Here is a 25,569-nt window from a genome sequence, read left to right as displayed (position 1 = left end):
TCCCGAGCTCGATGACGAGGTGTAGTCGAGGCAGCCGAGCGAGGCAGAGCGGTAGGGCGCGTCAGCGAGGCGATCGGGAGGCGGTGGCCGCGGGATCGACGGCGGCGCGTCGATGACCGTGCACGGGCGAACGAGACAGAGCAGAAGAGGGGTGAACGAGGGAGAGCGAGGAGGGGGCGAATGGATGAGGAGGCCAGGGGGAGGAGAGGTGGATCTTTATCCACCCGCGGCGCCTGTAGCGGCGAGGTCGGCGAGGTGGGTTCAGCGGCGACGGCGGGCGTGCCTCGGTCGCTTCAACAGAGAACATGGGGGAGGAGGAGGAGGAGGCTGTGGTGGGCTGGGCTCTAGGCACTATGCACTTAGGCCAGTGCATAGTGGCCTTTTTTTATTTTCTTTTTACAGAAAGGGGTTTAGTAATATTTTGAGCTTCCATAAGATTTTGCAAAAATGTGAAACTTGGTCACATAATTACTTTGCAATATCCAGCACTGCCACCAAAAGTTTGGGCATTTTTGGAGTTCATTTGAATTTACACAATAAAGAAAAGGGCATTTTAAAGGCTATTTTTGCTCTGTTAAAATGCATTAGGCCCATTTAGAGTTGATGATGATGTTGTGTTCCTTAACAGTAAATAGTTTTGGATTATTTGCTAAAAGGTGAACATTTTTCCAACAAGTTTTGATCAACTTCATTTTGCATTTTTTTATTTGAATGGAATTCAGAGAAGGAATTTGAAATGAGATATTATCCCAACATGGTTAAGCTTCATAAATCAAGATGACTTGGCACTGATCATAAGGGATTACAGTAGTGTGATGCTGGGGATGTTACATATACATTGTTCCCTTTGTCATCGGTATGTTACTTGCCCGAGATTCGATCATCGGTATCTCAATACCTAGTTCAATCTCGTTCCGGCAAGTCTCTTTACTCGTTCCGTAATGCATCATCCCGCAACTAACTCATTAGTCACACTGCTTGCAAGGCTTATAGTGATGTGCATTACCGAGAGGGCCCAGAGATACCTCTCCGACAATTGGAGTGACAAATCCTAATCTTGATCCATACCAACTCAACAAATACCATCGGAGACACCTGTAGAGCACCTTTATAATCACCCAGATACGTTGTGACGTTTGGTAGCATACAAAGTGTTCCTCCGGTATTCGGGAGTTGCATGATCTCATAGTCATAGGAACATGTATAGTTATGGTGAAAGCAATAGCAACAAACTAAACGATCATCGTGCTAAGCTAACGGATGGGTCAAGTCAATCACATCATTCTCTAATGATGTGATCCCGTTAATCAAATGACAACTCATGTCTATGGTTAGGAAACATAACCATCATTGATTCAACGAGCTAGTCAAGTAGAGGCAAACTAGTGACACTCTGTTTGTCTATGCATTCACACATGTACTAAGTTTCCGGTTAATACAATTCTAGCATGAATAATAAACATTTATCATGATATAAGGAAATAAATAATAACTTTATTATTGCTTTTAGGGCATATTTCCTTCACCTCTCGCGGTTGGATCCGGCGACGATGGCGTTGGTGCGTCAGTCCCTTCCTGAAGGCGTTGTTGTTGAAGAACATTTTTTTCCTTGTGGTGTCAAAAGATGGATGGTGCGGATATGGTCATTGTTGTAGTTTGTTGATCGTTGTTATGATCGCTTTGGCTTTTTTCTCTTAGGCATAGATTTGGTCTTGTATGACTTTGCTATTTCCCAGCGTGTGTTTTTTGTGTGCGTGTGTTGATGTTGCCTGTGTGCATCCTAGCTATGTGCTACCTCTTGAGCACTGCGTTGGTTTTCCCCGAAGAGGAAGGGATGATGCAGCAAAGTAGTGTAAGTATTTCCCTCAGTTTTTGAGAACCAAGGTATCAATCCAGTAGGAGGCTACGCGCGAGTCCCTCACACCTGCACAAAACAAATAAATCCTCGCAACCAACACAAATAGGGGTTGTCAATCCCTATAGGGCCACTTACGAGAGTGAGATCTAATAGATATGATAAGGTAATATTTTTGGTATTTTTATGATAAAGATGCAAAGTAAAATAAAGGCAAAGGAAATAGCAAAGGAAATAACTAAGTAGTAGGAGATCAATATGGTAAAGATAGACCCGGGGGGCCATAGGTTTCACTAGTGGCTTCTCTCGAGAGCATAAGTATTCTACGATGGGTGAACAAATTACTGTTGAGCAATTGACAGAATTGAGCATAGTTATGAGAATATCTAGGTATGACCATGTATATAGGCATCACGTCCGAGACAAGTAGACCGACTCCTGCCTGCTTCTACTACTATTACTCCACTCATCAACCGCTATCCAGCATGCATCTAGAGTATTAAGTTAAAAACAGAGTAACGCCTTAAGCAAGATGACATGATGTAGAGGGATAGACTCATGCAATATGAAGAAAACCCCATCTTGTTATCCTTGATGGCAACAATACCATACGTGCCCTGTTGCCCTTACTGTCACCGGGAAAGGACACCGCAAGATTGAACCCAAAGCTAAGCACTTCTCCCATTGCAAGAAAGATCAATCTAGTAGGCCAAACCAAACTGATAATTCGAAGAGATTTGCAAAGATAACCAATCATACATAAAAGAATTCAGAGAAGATTCAAATATTATTCATAGATGGACTTGATCATAAACCCACAATTCATCGGTCTCAACAAACACACCGCAAAAAGAAGATTACATCGAATAGATCTCCACAAGAGAGGGGGAGAACATTGTATTGAGATCCAAAAAGAGAGAAGAAGCCAACTAGCTACTAGCTATGGACCGGTAGGTCTGAGGTGAACTACTCACACTTCATCGGAGAGGCTATGGTGTTGATGTAGAAGCCCTCTGTGATCGATGCCCCCTCCAGCGGAGCTCTGGAACAGGCCCCAAGATGGGATCTCGTGGATACAGAAAGTTATGGCGGTGGAATTAGGGTTTTGGCTCCTGTTCTGATCGTTTGGGGGTACGTGGATATATATAGGAGGAAGGAGTACGTCGGTGGAGCAACAGGGGGCCCACGAGGGTGGAGGGGGCGCCTAGTGGGGGTGGGCGCGCCCCCTACCTCGTGCCCTCCTGTTACGTGTCTTGACGTAGGGTCCAAGTCTCCCGGGTCTTATCTGTTGAGAAAATCACGTTCCCGAAGATTTCATTCCGTTTGGAGTCCGTTTGATATTCCTTTTCTTCGAAACCCTAAAACAGGCAAAAAGCAGCAATTCCGGGCTGGGCCTCCGGTTAATAGGTTAGTCCCAAAAATAATATAAAAGTGGATAATAAAGCCTAATCATGTCCAAAACAGTAGATAATATAGCATGGAGCAACCAAAAATTATAGATACGTTGGAGACGTATCAAGCATCCCCAAGCTTAATTCCTTCTCGTCCTCGAGTAGGTAAATGATAAAAACAGAATTTTAGATGCGGAGTGCTACTTGGCATAATTTTAATGTAATTCTTCTTAATTGTGGTATAAATATTCAGATTCAAAAGATTCAAGACAAAAGTTGATATTGACATAAAAAAAATAATACTTCAAGCATACTAACAAAGCAATTATGTCTTCTCAAAATAACATGGCTAAAGAAAGTTATCCCTACAAAATCATATAGTCTGGCTATGCTCCATCTTCACCACACAAAATATTTAAATCATGCACAACCCCAATGACAAGCCAAGCAATTGTTTCATACTTTTGACATTCTCAAAACTTTTTCAATCTTCACGCAATACATGAGCGTGAGCCATGGATATAGCACTATAGGTGGAATAGAACAGTGGTTGTGGAGACGACAAAAAGGGAGAAGATAGTCTCACATCAACTAGGCGTATCAATGGGCTATGGAGATGCCCATCAATAGATATCAATGTGAGTGAGTAGGGATTGCCATGCAACGGATGCACTAGAGCTATAAGTATATGAAAGCTCAAAAAGAAACTAAGTGGGTGTGCATCCAACTTTCTTGCTCATGAAGACCTAGGGCATTTTGAGGAAGCCCATCATTGGAATATACAAGCCAAGTTCTATAATGAAAGATTCCCACTAGTATATGAAAGTGATAACATGAGAGACTCTCTACTATGAAGATCATGGTGCTACTTTGAAGCACAAGTGTGGTAAAAGGATAGTAACATTGTCCCTTCTCTCTTTTTCTCTCATTTTTTTATTTGGGCCTTTTCTCTCTTTTTTTGTGGCCTCTTTTCTTTTTTTCGTCCGGAGTCTCATCCCGACTTGTGGGGGAATCATAGTCTCCATCATACTTTCCTCACTGGGACAATGCTCTAATGATGATGATCATCACACTTTTATTTTTCTTACAACTCAAGAATTACAACTCGATACTTAGAACAAAATATGACTCTATATGAATGCCTCCGACGGTGTACCAGGATATGCAATGATACATGAGTGACATGTATGAAAGAATTATGAATGGTGGCTTTGCCACAAATACGATGTCAACTACATGATCATGCTAAGCAATATGGCAATGATGGGGGGTGTCATAATAAACGGAACGGTGGAAAGTTGCATGGCAATATATCTCGGAATGGCTATGGAAATGCCATAATAGGTAGGTATGGTGGCTGTTTTGAGGAAGGTATATGGTGGGTGTATGATACCGCCGAAAGGTGTGCGGTATTAGAGAGGCTAGCAAAGGTGGAAGGGTGAGAGTGCGTATAATCCATGGACTCAACATTAGTCATAAAGAACTCACATACTTATTGCAAAAATCTACAAGTTATCAAAGCAAAGTATTACGCGCATGCTCCTAGGGGCATAGATTGGTAGGAAAAGACCATCGCTCGTCCCCGACCGCCACTCATAAGGAAGGCAATAAAAAAATAAATCATGCTCCGACTTCATCACATAACGGTTCACCATACGTGCATGCTACGGGAATCACAAGCATCAACACAAGTATTTCTCAAATTCACAACTACTCAACTAGCATGACTTTAATATCACCATCTTCATATCTCAAAATAATTATCAAGTATCAAACTTATCATAGTATTCAACACACTCATAAGAGAATTTCTTTATTCTTGAATACCTAGCATATTAGGATTTAAAGCAAATTACCATGCTATTAAGGCTCTCAAAATAATCTAAGTGAAGCATGAGAGATCAATAGTTTCTGTAAAACAAATCCACCACCGTGCTCTGAAAGATATAAGTGAAGTACTAGAGCAAAATTATATAACTCAAGAGATATAAGCGAAGCACATAGAGTATTCTAACAAATTCGAAATCATGTATGGCTCTCTCAAAAGGTGTGTACATCAAGGATTATTGTGGTAAACTAAAAAGCAAAGACCCAAATCATACAAGACGCTTCAAGCAATACACATATCATGTGGTAAATAAAAATATAGCTCCAAGTAAAGTTACCGATAGAAGTAGACGAAAGAGGGGATACCTTCCGGGGCATCCCCAAGATTTGGCTTTTAGGTGTCCTTAGATTATCTTGAGGGCGCCATGGGAACCCCCAAGCTTAGGCTCTTGCCACTCCTTGTTCCATAATCCATCAAATCTTTACCCAAATCTTGAAAACTTCACAACACAAAACTTAAAGTAGAAAACCTCGTGAGCTCCGTTAGCGAAAGAAAATAAAAGATCACTTCAAGGTACTGTAATGAACTCATTATTTATTTATATTGGTGTTATACCTACTGTATTCCAACTTCTCTATGGTTTATAAACTATTTTACTAGCCATAGATTCATCAAAATAAGCAAACAACACACGAAAAACAGAATCTGTCAAAAACAGAACAGTCTGTAGTAATCTGTAGCTAGCGCAAGATCTGGAACCCCAAAAATTCGAAAATAAATTGCTGGACGTGAGGAATTTATCTATTAATCATCTGCAAAAATAATTAACTAAATAGCACTTCCCAAAAATTCGAAAATAAATTGCTGGACGTGAGGAATTTTGAACAGGACTTTCCCCAAGTCTTCCCAACGGTTCTACTTGGGATAAACACTAATTAAACAAAAAAACACAACCAAAACAGAGGCTAAATAAATTGTTTATTACTAAACAGGAGCAAAAAGCAAGAAATAAAAATAAAATTGGGTTGCCTCCCAACAGGCGCTATCGTTTTAACGCCCCTAGCTAGGCATAACAAGCTAGAATAGATCTAGGTATTGCCATCTTTGGTAGGCAATCCATAAGTGGATATCATAATAGATTCATAAGGTAATTTAATTTTATTTCTAGGAAAGTGTTCCATGCCTTTCCTTAATGGAAATTGGAATCTAATATTTCCTTCCTTCATATCAATAATTACACCAATCGTTCTAAGGAAAGGTCTACCAAGAATAATAGGACATGAAGGATTGCAATCTATGTCAAGAACAATAAAATCTACGGGCACATAATTCATATTTGCAACAATAAGAACATCATTAATTCTTCCCATAGGTTTCTTAATAGTGGAATTTGCAAGGTGCAAGTTTAGAGAGCAATCATCAAAATCACGGAAACCTAACAAATCACGCAAAGTCTTTGGAATCGTGGAAACACTAGCACCCAAATCACATAAAGCATAGCATTCATGATCTTTAATTTTAATTCTAATAGTTGGTTCCCACTCATCATAAAGTTTTCTAGGGATAGAAACTTCCAATTCAAGTTTTTCTTCATAAGATTGCATCAAGGCATCAACGATATGTTTAGTAAATGCTTTATTTTGACTATAAGCATGAGGAGAATTTAGCACGGATTGCAACAAGGAAATACAATCAATCAAAGAGCAATTTTCATAGTTAAATTCCTTGAAATCCATAATAGTGGGTTTAGCAACATCTAGGGTTTTAATTTCTCCAATCCCACTTTTATCAAATTTAGCATCAAGATCAACAAATTCCGAATTCTTGGAACGCCTTCTAGGTAAAGGTGGATCATATTCAGTCCCAACATTATCAAGATTCATATTTCAAAACAAAGATTTAATAGGGTACACATCAAAAACTTTTAGATCTTCATCTTTATTTTCATAGGAACTAGAAGAACACGCGCTTATAAAGGCATCTTTCTTAGCACGCATCCTAGCAGTTCTTTCTTTGCACTCATCAATGGAAATTCTCATGGCTTTGAGAGACTCATTGATATCATGCTTAGGTGGAATAGATCTAAGTTTCAAAGAATCAACATCAAGAGCAATTCTATCAACGTTCCTAGCCAAATCATCAATCTTAAGCAATTTTTCTTCAATCATAGCATTAAAATTCTTTTGCGAAGTAATAAATTCTTTAATATTAGATTCAAAATCAGAGGGCATCTTATTATAATTTCCATAAGAATTGTTGTAGGAATTACCATAATTATTAGAGGGATTACTAGGGTAAGGCCTGGGATTGAAATTTCCTCTATACGCGTTGTTACCAAAATTGTTCCTACCAACAAAATTCACATCCATAGATTCATTATTATTCTCAATCAAAGTAGACAAGGGCATATCATTAGGATCATAAGAAACACTCTTATTAGCAAATAATTTTATAAGTTCATCCATCTTTCCACTCAAAACATTAATTTCTTCTATCGCATGCACCTTTTTATTAGTAGATCTTTCAGTATGCCATTGAGAATAATTAATCATAATATTATCTAGGAGTTTAGTAGCTTCTCCTAAAGTGATTTCCATAAAAGCGCCTCCCGCGGCTGAATCTAAAAGATTTCTAGAAGCAAAATTCAATCCGGCATAAAAATTTTGTATAATCATCCACAAATTTAAACCATGAGTAGGGCAATTACGTATCATTAATTTCATTCTCTCCCAAGATTGTGCAACATGTTCATGATCAAGTTGCTTAAAATTCATAATATCATTTCTAAGAGAGATGATCTTAGCGGGAGGAAAATACTTAGAGATAAAAGCATCTTTGCACTTGTTCCATGAATCAATACTATTTTTAGGCAAAGACGAAAACCAAGCTTTAGCATGATCTCTAAGCGAAAAAGGAAATAGCTTCAATTTAACAATATCATTATCCACATCTTTCTTCTTTTGCATGTCACACAAATCAACGAAGCTACTTAGATGGGTAGCGGCATCTTCACTAGGAAGGCCGGAGAACGGATCTTTCATGACAAGATTCAGCAAAGCAGCATTAATTTCACAAGATTCAGCATCGGTAAGAGGAGCAATCGGAGTGCTAATAAAATCACTGTTGTTGGTATTGGTGAAGTCACACAATTTAGTATTATCTTGAGCCATCGTGACAAGCAAGCAAACTAACACACAAACAAACAAAAAGCAAGCTGGCAAAAAGAGGCAAATAGAGAAAGAGAGGGAGGATAGAGAGAAAGAGAGGGCGAATAAAATGGCATGGGTGAAGTGGGGGAGAGGAAAACGAGAGGCAAATGGCAAATAATGTAATGCGGGAGATAAGGGTATGTGATGGGTACTTGGTATGTTGACTTTTGCGTAGACCTCCCCGGCAACGGCGCCAGAAATCCTTCTAGCTACCTCTTGAGCACTGTGTTGGTTTTCCCTGAAGAGGAAGGGATGATGCAGCAAAGTAGCGTAAGTATTTCCCTTAGTTTTTGAGAACCAAGGTATCAATCCAGTAGGAGGCTACGCGCGAGTCCCTCGCACCTGCACAAAACAAATAAATCCTCGCAGCCAACGCAAATAGGGGTTGTCAATCCCTATAGGGCCACTTACGAGAGTGAGATCTGCTAGATATGATAAGATAATATTTTTGGTATTTTTATGATAAAGATGCAAAGTAAAATAAAGGCAAAGGAAATAGCAAAGGAAATAACTAAGTAGTAGGAGATCAATATGATAAAGATAGACCCGGGGGCCATAGGTTTCACTAGTGGCTTCTCTCGAGAGCATAAGTATTCTACGGTGGGTGAACAAATTACTGTTGAGCAATTGACAGAATTGAGCATAGTTATGAGAATATCTAGGTATGATCATGTATATAGGCATCACGTCCGAGACAAGTAGACCGACTCCTGCCTGCATCTACTACTATTACCCCACTCATCGACCGCTATCCAGCATGCATCTAGAGTATTAAGTTAAAAACAGAGTAACGCATTAAGCAAGATGACATGATGTAGAGGGATAGACTCATGCAATATGAAGAAAACCCCATCTTGTTATCCTCGATGGCAACAATACAATACGTGCCTTGCTGCCCTTACTATCACCGGGAAAGGACACCGCAAGATTGAACCCAAAGCTAAGCACTTCTCCCATTGCAAGAAAGATCAATCTAGTAGGTCAAACCAAACTGATAATTCGAAGAGACTTGCAAAGATAACCAATCATACATAAAAGAATTCAGAGAAGATTCAAATATTATTCATAGATAGACTTGATCATAAACCCACAATTCATCGGTCTCAACAAACACACCGCAAAAAGAAGATTACATCGAATAGATCTCCACAAGAGAGGGGGAGAACATTGTATTGAGATCCAAAAAGAGAGAAGAAGCCAACTAGCTACTAGCTATGGACCCGTAGGTCTAAGGTGAACTACTCACACTTCATCGGAGAGGCTATGGTGTTGATGCAGAAGCCCTCCATGATCGATGCCCCCTCCGGTGGAGCTCTGGAACAGGCCCCAAGATGGGATCTCATGGATACAGAAAGTTACGGCGATGGAATTAGGGTTTTGGCTCCTGTTCCGATCGTTTGGGGGTACATGGATATATATAGGAGGAAGGAGTACGTTGGTGGAGCAACAGGGGGCACGAGGGTGGAGGGCGCGCCTGGTGGGGGCGGGCGCGCCCCCCTACCTCGTGCCCTCCTGTTACGTGTCTTGGCGTACGGTCCAAGTCTCCCGAGTCTTATCTGTTGAGAAAATCACGTTCCCGAAGGTTTCATTCCGTTTGGAGTTCGTTTGATATTCCTTTTCTTCGAAACCCTAAAACAGGCAAAAAAACAACAATTCTGGGATGGGCCGCCGGTTAATAGATTAGTCCCAAAAATAATATAAAAGTGGATAATAAAGCCCAGTAATGTCTAAAACAGTAGATAATATAGCATGGAGCAACCAAAAATTATACATACGTTGGAGACGTATCACTATGCAGAGGCCACGTGTGTGTTCATCATGCTTTGTATCTACTGGATGCTTCAGTTTGAGTTTATAAAATCCATCCTTTATCGAAAAGTGCATTGGGAAATATGGCACACCTGGAGATATTCCTCTCTATAGCGAGAGAGAGTTTCTTATTTGTATTTTATATATTTTTCTACATTCCATGAGCTACAAAATCAAGTGAGAGAGCTGCTAAATGCAATATTACGAGAGCCTTACGAGAGCCCAGGGGACTGAATGTATAACTTGTCATCCAAGCCCACCACATCATCTGTACAGTACGAGAACCATCTGATGGCCCAAGTGCTAGATCGCATGATCGCATATGAAGCCCTGATCTCATTCTAGTCTTCATCTAGTTTAGAGAGTGTCTAATAACACTTCATAGCTGCTACTAAAAGGGCCCGTGCGTTGCCACGGGAGAAAAGAATACCACATGCTCTTAATTTACAAAAAATGGTCTATCATCTGAGTATTGGTAGCTACGGTCCAAACAAAGATGGTTTTTACCTACAAAAGCACAAGTTCAAGATTTCACATGTCTTCTATTTCAACACGACATGTATGTAGATTTAATACGTACAAAGAAACGGGCAAGTGATCTTCAATTTCGTCTTCAATCCTGATTTTGCTAAGATGTTCATCCATAGTCCGAATCAGTACCAATATGAAAGAAAGACGGATAATGCACTATTGATTAAGATTGCACCCCAGATAGTAATTTCTTTAAATGGTTAACAAGTAAAATAACATCATATTCAGATTCTATATATTTTCCTAATCAAATTTCATATATAACATAATAAATTTGGAGTTGCGGTTTAGAAGATATGAGTATTTTAAAAAAACATTTAATATGTATTGCGGGTTTAATGTCAGAAACATCAGGGGTTTTTTTATATAATAGCATAACGAACTAAGAATGCATAAATCCTGATTTTGCTAAGATGTTCATCCACAATCCGAATCAATACCGATATGAAAGAAAGACGGATAATGCACTATTGATTAAGATTGCACCCTAGATAGTATTTTTTTAATGGTTAACAGGTAGAATAACATCATATTCAGATTATATATATTCTATTAATCAAATTCCATATATAACATAATAAATTTGGAGTTGCGGTTTATAAGATATGAGTATTTTAAAAAACATTTGATATGCATTTAGATGTGTGTTGTTGTGATGACTGATTTGGAAATAGTGATGTTTTCCCATCAGGAGTTGGAACTAGTGTCACTGATGCTTTCAGTGCGCCGATGCTTTCGGTGCCGGAGTTGGAACAAGTGCCGGTGATAGACTCGGAGGCGGCAATGACATCGATGGCGGTGGTGGGAAGTGAAGATCATGACGATGGGTAAAAAGCGACCAAGATGATGATGGACGTGGTCGTTGCTTTTGCATGAAGTCCTTTTACGTTTGTCGTAAAAAACTATGCTTTTATTTGCGCACGAACTATGTTTTATTCTTCGAATTTGGACTCAATCATCGAATTCGCTATCAAATTGGCTAATCTGGGGGTTTCGGTTTGCGGGCCAACACGGGCTGCGACTGAGCAGACCCCGCGTAGCCGACTCGTAAAACAACATATTGACCCCGGGTAGTCGACCCGTAAAATATGTTGTTTTACGGGTCGGGTACACAGGGTCTGTTCGACCGCAGCCCGCGACGGCCCGCAAAACTGTTTTTTCGCTAACTATAAACGAGTTTTGCGGGTCATTGTTTTACGAGGACTGCTAGAGATGCTCTTAAAATGTAAATAAAAATGTTGACCATGTATGAAAAAATTAAATTTGTCTTGCAAAAATGTTAAACATGAATTAGGAAAATGTTGTTGACATATACAAAAGATATAGAATGAAAACCAAAAGAAACAAAGAAAACTAAAAAGGAAATAAAATAAACCAAAGAAACAATGAAACTAGAATAAAGAAAACGAAAACCTTGGATAGAAAGAAAACAAAAAGATACAAAGATAAAATAATAATAAAATAGGCTCGACTCACTTCAAGTAGGCCGCGCCCCGTTACTTAACACGGACAGTAGGTGGGCGCGGTGGCTAGCAGCGCTCACTATCTTCCTGGAGCTCCAGGGATTGATCCCTCGTGCTCTCCTTTCCCTGGGAACTCCTATGTGACGCATTCTGCGTCAACTAGTTGCGGCTTCGCACAGGGGCAGCTGACTGGCGGGCTTTGTGGGCCGCTTGCGCGCGTGAACTGTTTTTGAACTGTTTCAAGTGTTTCGTTGTTTCTGCTTCGCGAAGCTGTTCCACTGGTTGTTGTCCCTGCTGTTTTACATTGTTTCTACTGTTATAAAGTAAAGAATGGTTCCATTGTTTCTTATGTTTCTTCTCTTTCTGCTGTTTCAACAATGGTAGTAAATTAAAGAATGGTATAGTTTCTACTGTTCCACTGTTTCAACTGTCTCCCAAAGAAACATGAAACAGAAAAACCTTGAATTTACTAAACAATGGTTGCTGGTTCCATTTATTCTCAACTGGTACTTCTAAAACTATCATAAAAAGTGGTGAGCTTACATTATTAGGCGAACAATCAATATTCTATAAAAAAATGATAACCGAATAATGTTCCTTCTAACAAAAGGGTGAACAAAATTTGCTTGGAGGAAATTTTTTACTACATTTATTTTGTTCGTTCGTTCCTAGGAATATTATTGTTTGATGTGGAATTTTTTGTTCACCCTTTTTTAGGAATTTTTTACTACATTTATTGTTTAATGCGGAGGAATGTTGCCTAAATAAATTTTCTTTAATAATTGAATAATGTTTGTTGAATACTGTTCATTCGTTGAATAATGTTTGTTGAATAATGAATAATGTTTGTTGAATACTGTTCGTTCGTTGACCAATTTAATTTTGCAGAAGTGTTCACTACAATTTTAATAAAAAAATGTTCACTGAATATTGTTCCCTAAAATAATGTTCTTAGTAAAAAAATTAAAAAAGTTCTCCAACATTACTTAATGTTCTCTGAAGTAAAAAAATGTTCTTCAAGCCAAAAAAGATTTCTAGGAACAAAATGATAATTGAATAATGTTCCTTGGAACAAAATTTCCTAGGAACGAGATCGAGAAGCGGACCAAATTTTGTGAATCTTTGTTAACATTATTAAAACAGGAAAAAGAACATTATTCAAATTGTAGTAAACACTTCTTCAGTGTTCTTTGGGAACACTGAATTTATTGTTCGGGTCAACAAAATTTCCTTGGAGGGATGTTTCTACTATAATGATAATCAGGTCAACAATGTTCAAACTCTTCAATATAAAAATGTTCTTTGTATAATATTTCCTGAATAATGTTCCAAGAAAATCAGTAATTTGTTCCTTATAAATTCTTTGAAGTTTAAAAATGTTCTTCAAGTAAAAAAAAATTGTTAGAATTAATAATTATTTGAGGAACATTAAAAGACAAACATTAATTTGGGAATATTATTGGGGGAACAAAAAAGTTTGAACATTATTAGAGAACAAGAGGACATTATTTGAAAAAAATAGAACATTATTTGGGGAACATTATTTGTGGAACAATATTAAAAGAACAATTTTTTAACATAATTATTAAAGACAAATTTATTTGTCGTGGGAACATTATTAGAGAACATTGTTCAGAGAACATTATTGGAGGAACAAAAAAATTTGAACATTAGTATAGAACAACATTGGGAAAAAAATTGAACATTATTTGTGGAACAGTATTAAAAGAACAATTATTGAACACAATTATTAAAGACAAAATTATTTAGGGACTTCACATAACATTATTTGGTCAACTTTATCTTGGGAACATTATTAGAGAACATTGTTAGGAGAACATTATTGGAGGAACAAAAAAGTTTGAACATTACTTGCCGAACATAACAATAATCAGGGAACATTTTAGGGGGACAAAAAGTTTGAACATTATCTTGGGAACATTATTAGAGGACATTAAGAGAACATTATTGTGAAAAAAAAAACTTTCAACATTGTTTGGGGAAAATTATTTGTGGAACATTCTTAAAAGAACAATTATTGAACACAATTGAGCACCATTATTAAAAGATAAAATTATTTAGAGAACATTATTGGGGGAACAAAAAAGTTTGTACATTATTTGAGAAACATTATTGAAGGAATAAAATTGTTTAGAGAACATTATTGGGGGAACCAAAAAGTTTGAACATTATTTGAGGAACATTATTGAAGGAACATTAATCAGGGAAAATAGGGTAACAAAAAGAAAATTCAACATTTATTTGGGGGAGATTATTGAAGGAACATTATTAGGCGAACAATCAATATTCTATAAAAAAATGATAACCGAATAATGTTCCTTCTAACAAAAGGGTGAACAAAATTTGCTTGGAGGAAATTTTTTACTACATTTATTTCGTTCGTTCGTTCCTAGGAATATTATTGTTTGATGCGGAATTTTTTGTTCACCCTTTTTTAGGAATTTTTTACTACATTTATTGTTTGATGCGGAGGAATGTTGCCTAAATAAATTTTCTTTAATAATTGAATAACGTTTGTTGAATACTGTTCGTTCATTGAATAATGTTTGTTGAATAATGAATAATGTTTGTTGAATACTGTTCGTTCGTTGACCAATTTAATTTTGGAGAAGTGTTCACTACAATTTGAATAAAAAATGTTCACTGAATATTGTTCCCTAAAATAATGTTCTTAGTAAAAAAGTTTAAAAAAGTTCTCCAACATTACTTAATGTTCTCTGAAGTAAAAAAATGTTCTTCAAGCCAAAAAAGATTTCTAGGAACAAAATGATAATTGAATAATGTTCCTTGGAACAAAATTTCCTAGGAACGAGGTCGAGAAGCGGACCAAATTTTGTGAATCTTTGTTAACATTATTAAAACAGGAAAAAGAACATTATTCAAATTGTAGTGAACACTTCTTCAGTGTTCTTTGGGAAGTCTGTCCTAAGGAAGACCAAAAATTGTATCAGCATTGTTTTGTTCATCACATTGTGTTTCCTTCTATAAACTTATGTTTGATCCAGATATCAAAAAACTTGAAAACAACTATGAGCACCAAACACATATATGAAAGAAGAGATGCTGGTGACACGATTCCGATAAATGTATTAAACTATTGGGAAAATCATTTAGTCGAAACCCAGAGGAAAAATTTAAATTGTTGGGAATATTCTCCTCATAATAATTGTAGTTTTCTGGTCATACTGGGGAAGACTTATTTCCACAACAAGAGAAAAGAGCGGTACTTAAAAAGTTTTTCAAATAAGAGACAGCTGACTTTACAACTACTTCTGTTTCATTCATGGCGCAATTGGACAGAGATCAATTTTAGAAGCTGGAAGTGTTTTCTTTCTGCACGGAACTAACGGCGCTTTTTCCTCTTCTTGCTTGAAACATCTTCTTGAAGTCGCTCGAAGTCTTCTTCATTGATGTCAGACTTTGCCAATTTGTAAGCAACGAGCTGCCGAAATTGAGGAATAATTTCCTGATACAAATGAAAAGGTGAACAACACATTAGGCATGACAAAAGAGAAGTGCTGGAAACTAAACATAGAGCAAGTATGGAGGAAGAACAATTTCATGGCAACATACATCATCAAATTCCTTCATGTTCTTCCCATCCCAGATATCCATGTACATGATAGCATACAGAGCACAATTGTGGCTGCACAAGAATTTTAAAATTCAGTAAAAGAAACTTGTTTTAAAAAATTCAAGTGAATAAAAGAGTTTAACAGAAAAGAGTGGATTCTCTATAATGATGCTTTTGTTTTACTCACAGGTTGTTTTGCTGGGGGTAGTCCTCAGGAGAAATGCACTCAAAATTTTCGATGTTTTTGTATGTGTACCCAGAAGATTTGAAGAGGGTAGCCATGTTGATGATCTATATTGAAAAGTAGTAGAGTTCAACAACCACAGAACTTCAATAAGAAAAGGGTACTTAATTTTTGTTGAATGCCTAAACATACAGAATCTTACAGGGCAGTTAGCAGTAAAAACAGATTATGTTACAAAGCGAAAGAAGTTAAAAGTAAAGGAAGAAAACAAACCAGGTTTGACGTTAACTTGTTGACAAGATTTTGAGGAACAGAAGATCTTGAATCAAAGAAATTGATAGTTTCAAACAAATTGTTGATGCAGAACAAAGACCAGTGGAATGAGTCAACTCTGGGGAAGTATAGCTGGATGGCAAAAAAAAGTAGAAAAAACAGATAAGATGAGATAGAATGCAAAAAAAGAGAAATACTTGTGATGATAAAAGTTGTTTACCAGATCACGCTTATGCAAGTTCTTTCCAGAGGTAATTTTCTTGAATTCTCTTAGGCAAGACCGAGAATTGAAGATTTTGGGGTCTACAAGCACCTTTTGCTGCAAAGTTAAATTAAAAAACAGATCATAACACCAAGAAACATAACTTCCATGAGTGTATCGTGAACAAAAAGAAACATAGATGAGGAATAGAGAATTACCGTGAAATAGCTATTAAAGCAATATTTTGAAGGGTCCTTGCTGTTTGGGTCTGGATTTTCATTCTCATAATTGAAAACTTGGACATAGGCATTGAATACTTCATTATCAACATTTCCTATTGCCTTTAATGAATTATAGAAATTATCATACTCCACAGGAAAGCCATTGATATCAATAACAGTTGGACTGCACGATAAAAAAGAATAGAAACGCTTATTGAACAAATTGTACAAAAAAGAAGAATGCATGATATTGAAAAAATTAGTTTGCACATTGAAATGACTTACTTATTGCCATTCTTGAAGAATTTGTTTGCAAGGTATTTCTTATAAAACTCCTGAACATGAGGTTCAACAATCATCTTTGAAATCTTTTCCTGAGGAGATATTACTTTTTGCTTTCCTTTTCTTTCTATTTCTCTTCTCTATTGTGCTTGGACCAGACATGTTTAGTGTAACATCAGATGACTGCTTCTCAGGTACTAGAGGATCTGTCCAATTAAGCAGTTGCATATAATAAGTATTGTGCTGACAACACAATGAAACATATAAAAAAAGACAGGGCATTGCAAGAACAAAATCAGTGAAGCAAAAAGCAAAACAATGGAACAGCAGGATGGGGAGATGATAAAAAAATGTTTTGAGTTACCTTTGGGAACAGACTTGACAACTTCTTCGACTAATAAATCATCTCCATACTTCATGGCAATTTCAATGCCAGTTGCAACATTGTCAATTGATTGTGAATTCAGATTTGTTGGCGTGGAGGCATCTTCAATTATAATGTTGCTCGAAGGAGACAATATGATCTCGAGACTAGGATTGTTCTGAACTAGAAAAGGAGAGATGGGACAGGAAGATGATTCATTGTTTGGTGTCTGACTGGCAGGTCTAACATCACCTGGCTTTTGCTCATTCAGTAACTGAACATTTTCTCTCACAGAAAATGAGTTTCCAGTAAGAGGAGTTTCCTGCAGATTTACTGTCACAGAGTTGACATTTTGAGAATCTATCTGATTTGCTTCAGTAACACTTGTAGGATGAACAGAATCCAGTGGTTCCAGGAATCCAGTTGATTTAGTATGAACTGCCTCAGAAACGGTACCTGAAAATGGCAAAAAATAGTGATGTCAGAATGTGTTTACAGAATGAATGTATTTACCATAATAGTGATGTCAGGAACAGGAAACTGAGTACTAATAAAACTGCCTCATGAACAACAAATTGAGTGCTATGACTAGTTTGAGTAAAAGAAAAAATGTTGACCAAATGTGTTATCAGAATGAATATCATTGTCCACACCTGTTTGTGCTTGCTCATTTTCCTGGAATTGCTGAGGTAATGACACTTGCTTTTGAACTTCATCGGAAATTTGAACTTGGTTATCCTTGGTAACAACTGGAGTAGGAATGACTCTGATATGGTCGTCAAATAAAGAACCTGTAATTGCCTCACTGTTAACTTGGAGTGTGCGATTGCCAGGATTTAATGGTTCTCTGAGAACATTTCTGTTGCTGGCTCCAGACAGAAGAACAATTGGATTCGTGGTTGAAGTGCCAGCATCATTGACTTGGCTGCTAGAATTTTGCTGTAAAGACAGGACAGTTGCTTTGAGTTCTGCTAGCATACTCTGTACATGCTCTTCATGGAACTTCTTCCAAATGACATCATGTTTTGCAACTATTTCAGAGACTATCTTCATAACCTATTAGTTTGAGCAAACAGAACAGATATATGTGTATTAGTTTCTGGTATGAAAGTAAAGTGACAACACTAATATCTATTAAGAAAAGAAAAAAAGCAGGCCAACATACTTCTGGATTGTTGTTCGAAGTAGATGCAACATTTTCTCTGTCATTTTGGTTTGGAATGTCATTTTCATCATTATGAAAAGACTCTGGCGCTTTGGACCACTTCTCCTCAGCCAATACAATTGCACGAGCACTGTAAGGTGTCCTAGAGATGTCTTTCAACTGCACAAAAAATTGCAATTGAAAAGGATTATAAATGACAAGATTTGCTCCTTCTAGATTGCTTGTAGAAGAAAAAACTTTTTGCTAACTTGAAAAATGAACAACAACAAATTTATACAAGAAGCTTACTGGTAAGAAACCCAATGCAAAACTCTTCTTGGAAGCTCTGTTCAGATTCACTGTAGCTAGATAGTCAAAGTCTTCATTCTGAACATGTGCAATTCTAGGGACTCCATAATTGATGTTTCGTTGTTTAGAAGCTTTTGTGAAGTCTACAAAGTCCAGATACACAATCTAGGAAGGTTGTGAATCATAAGAGAAGATATAAGAGGTAATCAGTGACTATAAAAAAAGATTGCAGAACTAAAGTCTATGTAAAAAATTGAAAATGACAGAGGAAAGAAAACTTACAGCAGCCAACGGTAAACATCCACCAACATAGATTGAATCATTCAATGGAACTTCAGCTCTATTGAAGAGTTTAGTGCTGAAGTTATCAATTTCATTGTTCAGGTGATCAATGCACAACTGAGCCAAATCAAAGGTCTTCAGCTTGGTAATGTCATCCAGCCCATAAAGAAGTTTCCAGTTTGCATAGTTCCGAGTGGTTGGACATAAAACAGATGTTATGAACAGAAACATGAAGCTCCGTATGAAGCCTTCCTCAGTCTCATCATTTTTCATCTTGGTGATTATGTTATCAAATGAAATGTTCTTCTCCCCAGCACCAAGATACTCAGACCTAAGTTCCAATACTCTAGCCACGATAACTTGATCTGTGCTGTCCATAGGAAAAGGCACGGAACTAGAACGAATACCAAAAACTTGAATTACCATTTCCCTTCTCAGATGAATTATCTTTTGACCCTTCCTGAAAACTCCTGTTCCATTACAATTTAAGTGGTTCGCAACCCATTGCAGTACTGGAATTGGAATCATTAAATGAGGGTGAATGTTCAGGAGATGATCAAGCTCATATTTCGTAACATATGACTTCCGGATGTCAGTTAAATCAGCAACTGCCTTACACCACCTAATGGTAGAGAATCTGTGTTTGATACTACCCGGAGGGTATTTGTAAAGTTTAGGCATTTTGACAGTTGAGTGAGAGCTGTATAAAAATAATAAAAAGTAAGGTGCTGAAATTTTAGGTATAAAAAAACGTTCATGTAAATGTAAGCTGCTGAAACAAAAATTAATTCTGCAAAACAGAAGAGAAGTACATAGTATCACTCATAGTTACATTATACACAAAAAAGCAGAAGATGCCAACTGATTGCCAAGAAAGCAGAAGTGATGAAGGACTAATTCCAATGCAAGAAGGATATGTAGCCCTAACACCCAATTTTTCTAAAATTTATTTTCTAAATTTTATTTTCTTCCTCTTCTGTTTCCTTGTTTTTCTAAATTTTCTAAACAATTCACATTATTTTATTTTCTGAATTTTTCTAGAACACTTTTTCAAATTGGCGAACATTTTTTGATCCTCAATTTCAGAAAATGTTCATCCATGTCAAAAAGTTCAAAAAAAATTGATGTTATAAAATTTAGATGTGATGTAGTACAAGAACAATCATTTGAGTGAACACACAATGTTCAAACAAATTTACACATTACAGAAACTAACAAGTGTCCTATCATCATCAACATAAACACAAACACAAAATTTCCAAGGGCAACCGCATGAAACAGACAACCTCCTACCATCATTATGCTGCATTCATAACCTGATTCCAAATTCTGAATCACATCCGGGAAACCAAACTGAAAAAATCGCTCCAAAGGGACCTTGTCTAGCCTCATATTCACCCAAATCAGACTGAAAAAATCGCTCCACTGCTACCACCAAACCTCCTACAAACCCTAGAAACGCTGGACCGACACAAACGGGAAAAAAACGTCTCGATCTGGCGAAATCACACACAGAGGACACGAACCAGCTTGACAAGAACACAGAAGAGGGAACTGGGGGCATTACCTTGAAGATGACGAACTTGACGAAGATCGATGGAACCCTAGACGACCCGATCTTGATGGAACCCTAGACGACGCCGACGCCGACGAGGAAGCAGTGACCACCTGCAAAAAAGCATCCATCATGATGACGTCCGCCAGATCTAATCGACGATGCCTCGGACGATTCGACGGGAAAGAGGTCCGTCGGCTGCTTACCAGGGCGGCGGCCTCTTATCGGAGCGGGATCCCCGCAGGAAAAAGCAGACGAAGAGGGAGGAAGTGGGATGCGGGACGAGGGAGGAAGAGCACGGCGGATGCGGGACGAGGGAGGAAGAAGACGGGAGATGCGGGACGAGGAAGAGGAACGGGGAAACAATGACTCGAGGAAGAGGAACGGGGAAACAACGAACAGGTACTAAAAAGGCCGGCCCAAATCAGGCGAAGGGGTGTGCGGCGCGTCGACAGTTTGACGCAAAATGCGTCAAATAGGATATTCCCCTTTCCCTTGCTTTTTTCTTTAACTGTGCGCCAATGGGCCGGCCAGATTACCGTAGCCGCTTCAGCAAGATATCTACCGTCTCGCTGAATGCGAGATATAGCCATCATGTTTTATCATCTTTTTTTATGAGTTTACATCGAGATTCTGAGATCACCAAACGACCACTATTACAGTCTAAACGAGTACTTGACGCAATCTTGTCGGCGCTCCCCTACCAAAGCCGGCTTGATTTTATTGATGACAACTGGGAAGTCATCGTGCACGTGCCCCTAAGGACAAGCGCCCTAGAGCCACAATCGTCGTTGTTAAACCCTTGCATAGATCTGAAGCATCTGACATCAAATCTCGTCATATGACAAGAAACCCTAACCCCAGTCTCCCAAGGAGACGTCAGGAATCTACGTCCGAGCTTCGTCGACTACATCTAGCCGGACGAACGCGAGGAGGATCGAAGGCTGGAAGACAAACTCAAGGAAGAAGCGCCAACATTCGCCCGAGAGTCGCACATGTGAGGACTAAAAAAACCTAACCTAAACTACTAACCGGAGCGGAGGCACCGGGATTCCCTTCCCGCCATTGGCCACCGGAGTGGCAGACAGAGGGAAGGCGAATCCACGGGCTCGCCAGTGAAGCTTGGTGGGGAGAGTTTGCGCTAGCCGCCTAAGGTTAGGGGAGGAAAACGAGAGGCGTCCTTGATCTTCCTTTTGACCACAGTTGCAAACTACAATACGAGACTATTTATACGTGTAGCCTGTTAAAAGGATTAAATTTATCTTTGAAGGTGTATAGCCTAATCTTTCCATCCCTTGGAATTACTCAATATATCTAATGCAATAAGAGAAAACAATTCGAAATAACATTTTTTTAAACATATCTCATAGTAAATGGACCTCACAAAAGGAGAGGTGTGGTTGAATATGAAATTTACTCACTCGCATTTACTAGAAATAATAAAATATCTTACATTTACTTTGTATATATCTTAAAAATTATACTCTTGAAATATTACTCACTCACATTTACTGGAGTATATATGATCTTGAAATATAAAAATTAAATGCGCAGAAAATTAAATGCAGATTTTCCTAGATATATACTAGCTCTTGTATCTTGGAACAAATCAGAAGTAAATGTCTTTACTTCTTAATTAGTACTCCCTCCGTTCTGAATTACTTGTCACAGATATGGATGTATCTAGATACATTCATTTCTGCGACGAGTAATTTGGAACGGAGGGAGTGGTTAATTTCAAATATTGCATGAGTGACACTGAACCTTGACCAGGAGCCTTTAAATGGTGGGTTTCCCTTCCCCACCAACGCAAATCAAAATCAGTTGTGAGCTTTAGTAGTGAAAAAAGCGGCAATGGCACTAGGTAGAAGCATGAGCAGCAGTGGCGCCGTTGCTCTTGGGTTGGTGCTAACCCTGTGCTTCGCAACCAGTGGTTTTAGCAAGACGGAGTGGATAGTCGGAGGTTGGAAGGGGTGGACCTTTGGTGTTCATGGCTGGGAGAGGAACAAGACCTTCTACCCTGGTGACGTGCTTGGTGGGTATGGTAGATAATCGTTAGTTCTGATGCACATGAATGTTTGTTTCAAAGTATGAAATGTTATATTATATACGTTTCACGTGATGGAAATAATTTGTATCGCCATAGCATCTGGAGTCCTAGCCATGAGATATCGATCTTGTTCTAGATCACTGCGTAATTTGAAATTTTAGTCACGGGAGAAATTGTCAGACGAACGATGCATTATTAGAGCACATGACACACTAATCAATAGGCCCTTGTTATAAGATCCATAAGCTTGTTCTTTAATTACTAGGCCCTGGTTTAATGCTAAGCAATAAGGAGTGTATGGAACTGACCGTGTTCCCATTGATGCAGTGTTCAAGTATAATCCCAAGATGCATAACGTGGTGGTGGTGAATAAAGATGAGGAGTTCCTCTGCAGGGCCGGTGCTGTCGGGGACGATACATATACCTCTGGCTACGACAAGCTCGAGCTCGGTAGCCAAGGCCCGATGTACGCCATCAGCAGCAAACCTGGAGACTGTGAGGGTGGAATGAAGCTTGAAGTTCACATCACAACGCGTAGATGATCCATCTATACTTCTATAGGCTGATATGCCTGTCTTTTTTTATTATATTCGTCAAATAATGGAAGGAAATCCAAATTATGTGCATGCTCTTTGCCGATCCGTTGTAAGACATATCTGAAAATGAGGCGGCACCTCAGGTTGTGCGTGTATTTCTTGTTTTGGCAAGTGGGCACCAAAATAATTATGTCACCAAAATAATTATGAATCCAGTAACTGAAGGTGAAGCCCGTTTTGCCTTGTCAAAGGAGCTAGAAGAGGTTGAAGGATCGTGCGATAGAGATTAATCTTATAGCTTCTAATACTGCTCCTTGTTAGCGCCATAATGATATTCCACTTGGCTACCTCGGACTCGAAGAGAGCAAAAGAGGTGCATATTCCCTCCGTTCCAAAATAATCGAAATTCTAGGTTTGTTCTAAATCAAACTTGCTTAGGTTCGACCAACTCTATGATGAAAACATATTTAATAAAAGAAATCTCATAGTACTAATTTGGTTCTAGATGTTTCTATGGACTTGATCAAACCAATACAAGTTTGTAGGATAAACTCGAAATTAATTTGGAAGAGAGGCCGTACATCTGTTGAGGATGACAGGACAAAGCCTAGTTTCAACTACTTCCTCTGTCTCAAAATATAAAAGAACGTTTTAACACTATACTAGTGCCAAAAGTGTTTTTAATTATATTATGGGACGGATGGAGTAGTAAATTCATAAACTCTTGACCCAATAAATTTCGTGCACTCCCATCAATCAGGCTATGTGACGAGAGTAACTCGGCACTCAACATTCTCGGTCCTAGTGTCTAATACTCTAATTTAGTTTACCATGTGATGTGCCATTCTGTCTGTCGAGATCCGTACTCGGCTTACATATCATTTGCCGCGATCCCGCCGAGATCCGTACTCGGCAAACATGAAAAAACTCGGTAACCACCACAATTTCTCCAGTAGTGTGGTAAGTTGTGTACTTGCCTATAATTATGGCTAAGTTGATAAAATAGATTACACCGGTGCAAGCCCTATTTTTCTCAAACATGTTTGGGTTGTGTTTTTATCTCTAAAATTAGTTTTGCCCAGTTTAAGAGGCAAACCAGTACAATCCCTCGGCCACACAGCCCTTCTTCCCAATTTGGAAACGGGAGGCTTTGCTCCCCGCGGGAAAGAGAGGACGCCTCCGACGAGCAGCAGCCTCTCTCGGGCGGAGGAGGAGGAGGAGCTCGTCCACACCCCCGAGCAAGCCTCTCCTCGCCCCGCCGGGGACGACGATGGTGAGGTGGTCGCCGCCGCCGCCGCGGGACCTCGAGCTTTTCCCCTTCCCCTCTCTGGGCGGCCACGACCCCGTCTCGCTCTCCCTGTTGGTGGCGTGCGTCGCGGCCACCGTGGCGATCGCCTCGACCATGTGCTCGGCGTGCGGCCGCAAGCCCAAGGCGGTCAGCCAGGAGCCCGCCGCGGACGCCCAGGCCTCCGACGCCTCCGGGAGCCAGGGCGGCGCGGAAGGGGAGGAGGAGGTGGTGACGCTGCCGCCGGAGCTGGCCACGCACGGGCCGATCGAGCCGCCGCTGCTGCCGAAGACGGCGTCGCGGCGGAAGCTGTCCGTGTCCATGTCCATGGGCGTGGGCAAGAGCATGTCCATGAAAGTGGGCAAGAGCCTCGCCAACATCCCGGACAAGATGAAGCTGAGCAAGCTGGAGCCGCGCCACAAGGAGAAGGACGACCCCGAGGACACGCTGTGGAAGAAGTCCATCATCCTCGGCGGCAAGTGCAAGATCCCCGGCGAGAGGGACGCCGAGGCCGCCGACCCCGACGCGGCCGCCGACGCCGCGGACGAGATGACCTTCGGCGCCTTCCGCCGGCCCAGCTACTCCCGGCCCGTGTCCCGCTCCAACTCCTTCTCCGTCCACCAGCCCCTGCCCGAGCCTCCCCCAATGCAATCCTACTCTAAATCTTGAGCAAGGAAGCTACATACAGTACATACATACGTGATACGTCGTGCGTAGGAGGAAGAAGCTGTCTGCTATGCTAGTGGTGATGAAGGGCTGCATCCGTCGTGTGGTGTGGCGTCGTGGGCGTACGTGCATTTGATCATCTTCTTGTTTTCGGCGGATTTCGGGATGAATGCATGGGTGATCGGTTGATCTTTCGAACCAAGTGAGGGGGGTGCGGTTTGTGTTGGTGATAATTACATTACATATTCTATATTTTTCTGACTGCAAATGTTGATCATCCTAATAAACACAATAAGGGGTATGCTTCAATTTTACAATGCTCTTGATGCTTCCACAGCTACTACCTGCTTCATCCATGCAAGTACAATTGGGGGAAATTTCCAGGGTTCTCATTGGTCTATTTTTTTTGTTTTTTGAAATGACGAGATTATCAAAACGTCACACGGGATTCAGCAACAACACGATGACAAGGCACGGAGAATGCACACGGTCACACGTGGACCAACACAAGAGATTTATAACAATTGTCTTCGAT

General features: G+C 39.4%; 2 protein-coding genes across 2 annotated transcripts; both read left to right on the top strand.

The window, feature by feature from the left end:
• The first annotated feature begins 22,329 nt into the window (after positions 1-22,329).
• On the top strand, positions 22,330-23,171 carry LOC123149229 (basic blue protein-like). Its single transcript, XM_044568839.1, has 2 exons — positions 22,330-22,532; positions 22,875-23,171. The coding sequence occupies exons 1-2, from the start codon at positions 22,352-22,354 to the stop codon at positions 23,087-23,089; spliced, it is 396 nt and encodes a 131-aa protein (XP_044424774.1). The 5' UTR covers positions 22,330-22,351; the 3' UTR covers positions 23,090-23,171.
• Positions 23,172-24,218: 1,047 nt separating this feature from the next.
• On the top strand, positions 24,219-25,326 carry LOC123154694 (uncharacterized). The gene has a single exon (XM_044573354.1). The coding sequence runs from the start codon at positions 24,354-24,356 to the stop codon at positions 25,035-25,037; it is 684 nt and encodes a 227-aa protein (XP_044429289.1). The 5' UTR covers positions 24,219-24,353; the 3' UTR covers positions 25,038-25,326.
• Positions 25,327-25,569: the final 243 nt, after the last annotated feature.

This window comes from Triticum aestivum, chromosome 7A, assembly GCF_018294505.1.
Source record: "Triticum aestivum cultivar Chinese Spring chromosome 7A, IWGSC CS RefSeq v2.1, whole genome shotgun sequence".
Lineage (NCBI taxonomy): Eukaryota > Viridiplantae > Streptophyta > Magnoliopsida > Poales > Poaceae > Triticum > Triticum aestivum.
The sequence above is the reverse complement of the archived record's forward strand: the minus strand, read 5'-3'. Positions and strand labels throughout refer to the sequence as shown.

What these genes read in the sequence shown, in the direction of transcription:
- LOC123149229 (XM_044568839.1), top strand. Translation starts at nt 22,352, where the DNA reads ATGGCACTAGGTAGAAGCATGAGCAGCAGTGGCGCCGTTGCTCTTGGG. An exon ending in CTACCCTGGTGACGTGCTTG is followed by an intron (nt 22,533 to 22,874) that starts GTGGGTATGGTA and finishes CCATTGATGCAG; the next exon opens with TGTTCAAGTATAATCCCAAG.
- LOC123154694 (XM_044573354.1), top strand. Translation starts at nt 24,354, where the DNA reads ATGGTGAGGTGGTCGCCGCCGCCGCCGCGGGACCTCGAGCTTTTCCCC.